General features: G+C 43.8%; 1 protein-coding gene across 1 annotated transcript; it reads right to left on the bottom strand.

The window, feature by feature from the left end:
* Positions 1–572: 572 nt before the first annotated feature.
* Positions 573–2,808, bottom strand: LOC131347338 (beta-1,3-galactosyltransferase 2-like). Its single transcript, XM_058381323.1, has 2 exons — positions 2,433–2,808; positions 573–1,921 (listed from the first exon to the last, which is right to left on the bottom strand). The coding sequence occupies exons 1-2, from the start codon at positions 2,435–2,437 to the stop codon at positions 910–912; spliced, it is 1,017 nt and encodes a 338-aa protein (XP_058237306.1). The 5' UTR covers positions 2,438–2,808; the 3' UTR covers positions 573–909.
* Positions 2,809–3,012: the final 204 nt, after the last annotated feature.

Here is a 3,012-nt window from a genome sequence, read left to right as displayed (position 1 = left end):
CCAACAGAGCGATACACCTTGGGAATCAGTCCCAGATTCCTTTCCTTTTAGATGACACTTTGCTTTATGTATATCTGGCTTACAAAAGCCAAAATCAGTTTATTTTTCATTTCATTTGAGTTTTTAACATCGATTTGAAACTTCTGGTCAGCTTCTGAAAACAGAAGTCACATTCCCAGTCAAAAATGAAAATAAATCTGTATAATCGTCATGAGAATCTGTTCTGACTTGCACCTTCAGAGGTTTGGCAGCAGCTTGAAATGTTTGATGTCGGAACAGTGGAATTGTTGGTAATGAAATTAATGTTGTCTTCTTGTAGTTCGATTCGAATTCTGAACACAAACCTGTTCGAGTTCTTGAATCTGATTGGTGGATATGTGTGTTCATTTTGAACTAGGTGTACGTGAATAGTCATGTTACTGTGGTCTAAGAGGAAAATACTCAACCTCGTTGTGGTTTATTCAGTTATCTGTTATCCTGGTAATGGATATGTTGGAATGTTAAACTTTTTTTTTTTTTTTTTTAAACAAAGAAGTGTAAAAGTGGAGTCTAAATGCGAGAACAGATGTAGGAAACTGCAACAAAAAAAAAAGAGAAAAAAAAAGCAAAACTAAAAGAAAAAGCAGGCACCTGAATAAAACTGACCAACATTCACCTCCGAACTTTGATACAACAGAGTAAAGTAAATGTTCAAGATTGTGTTTTAGTGTTTTTGTTCCCTTTAGTGAAGTTTAAAAAAAAAAAAAAAAAAGTTAAGCTGTTTAGCTAGCTAGTTATCTACAGACGACACGTAACAGTGTGATGTGCAACAAGATACAAGTGCTGTTTCAGATTTCTTTATAAAATTGGACAACAAAATGAAAGCCACTTCAGTTTCAGTCCATGAAATCATTTCCTAACCCTGAAGGACTAGATGCGAGTCCCCTCGTTGCAGGCTGGGCCTGGTTTTTGAAGATCTGTCCAGTAGGAGACCAGCTGAGCAGGACTGTTTGTTATCACGGCAATGAGGTCCGAGTAGTAGCAGCGGTCGTACTCCTCAGGTGGCTTGACCACAAACTGCTCTATGTTCGGAGGGTTCGTGGGAGTGATGCGAAGCTGCTCCAGACACAAGCCGATGTACGCGTCCTCGATGAAAATGGGTTTGATTTTTTTCGACACGTCCAGGATCTTCTCTGGGAGGTCCATGGAAATGATGTAGCACATTCCCAAAGGGTATGGCGGATACACCGGTTTGGGATACACCTCGTACGGGATATAAAACTTGCTGGACGGATCTCTGATGACTACGTTCTCGTACCACACCAGTCCCGTGATGTAGTTGGTGTGATACCCGCTGGGACCGAGCAGCATCTGCGTCAAAGCGACGACGTTTAACAGCATGTCGGCGTCCACTTTCGCTGCGTAATACGCCTGCAGACAGTGATCCCGCAGCCATTCCAGCATCACCATAGTCTTAATCGTCAGGTTCCTGTAGGAGTCGATGAAGTTGCTCTGAAGCAAGTCCCGGTGCCGCTCGTTCTCCTGGTGTATGTGAAGCTGTTGCGCGATGAAGTCACTCCCACTCGGCAAACCCAGCAGGAACAGAACCAAAACGTCTCCGTCCTTGACCAAGCTGTCGTTCCCCCAAGTGCTCCTTATGGCGTTACGTGCCTGCACATCGTGGGGCGCCACCGGGACGATGATCACGACGTACGGGTTGCGGAGCTCGCACACGTGTGGCTGGTCCAGAATGAAGCGGTATTTGTTTGGGTAAGGGACATAGAAGGATTCCAGATCCAAATACGAAACTGCTTTCTGTTTGGGGAGATGAGTGCTGAAAATGCGATACATGCAAATGGTCCCCAGCAACAAAAGAAAAGCCAGACACCAAAAGCAGTACTGGATCCAAGCGCGTCTCAGAGTCCCTTTCTGCTTTGCCACACTGGAGAAAGTGAAAGAAAACAGCATGGTCCATTATCTCTTTGTCTTTTTTTTGTCTTTATATTCAACAAGCAGCAAAAGGGATTTTCATTGACGTTTGCATTAACCATAAATGCAGAAATATGGATCTGTTTCTAGAAAAAAAAAGTCATTTTCACGAATCCCTAATTCGCATGAAAACACTGGTGAAAAGTCACAAGAACCAAGGACCAGCATGCACTGCAGGTTTAATGTAAACGAAAGATATTTAATACGCAGGCTAAGAACAAGCACCTGCTTTGGCGGATAAGTCAATACACAAAGGAGATATCACGTTTGTGTATCCTTTGCACCAGACGAGTACTGAACAAACCTGCTTTTTCTTTCACAATATGTTTCACACAAACTTTAAAAGCTCATTAAAGTCGTAATGTAAAGGAGGATATTTGACCTTTAACCCAAATATGACTAGCATTTTCCTGTAGGGTATGTCAGAGATCCTGAAAGTGCTAACTCCACACTGCCTGACTTACCCCATCGCCCTCTGCGAGTGTGTGAAGATTCCGGTGTCGGCTCACACCTGAAGCCTTTGCGACAGTGCGATCATGGCTCCAGGTCTACGGTGATCCGTGCGCTCACACGCCGACAGCATAGCTAGACCCTCGTCCAGTCGAGGCATATCTGACGCCTGTTTATCCAAACACCACTTCTTAGTCACAAGGGATCGCGGTGGATGAATGAAAACAAATGAGTGGGCAGACAAGTTTTTGCAGGTAGAAGCTGCCGAGTCACAACTCAGCTCGCTCGCTGCATTTTTCTCTCACGCTGCCTCTCCTTTGCTGCCTTTAAGGTGTTTTGTGTAAAAAAAACACGCCTTCTTTTATGTGGCAGGTGAGTGAAGTACAGACTCGCCCTCGCTCTACTCTACTGTGTGTGTATGTGTGTGTGTGTGTGTGTGTTGGGAGTATATCTATACCTTTTGTGGAGATAAACAAATGTCTGTTTGATCCCCACCTCCACACCAATTACTTTTCACTTTTCCACTCCTCACACAATAACCATTCCAACTGGCTTTGTTTTCTAAGGTAAACATGAGGTTAAACCATGACCAGG

Source organism: Hemibagrus wyckioides, linkage group LG27, assembly GCF_019097595.1.
Source record: "Hemibagrus wyckioides isolate EC202008001 linkage group LG27, SWU_Hwy_1.0, whole genome shotgun sequence".
Classification (NCBI taxonomy): domain Eukaryota; kingdom Metazoa; phylum Chordata; class Actinopteri; order Siluriformes; family Bagridae; genus Hemibagrus; species Hemibagrus wyckioides.
The sequence above is the reverse complement of the archived record's forward strand: the minus strand, read 5'-3'. Positions and strand labels throughout refer to the sequence as shown.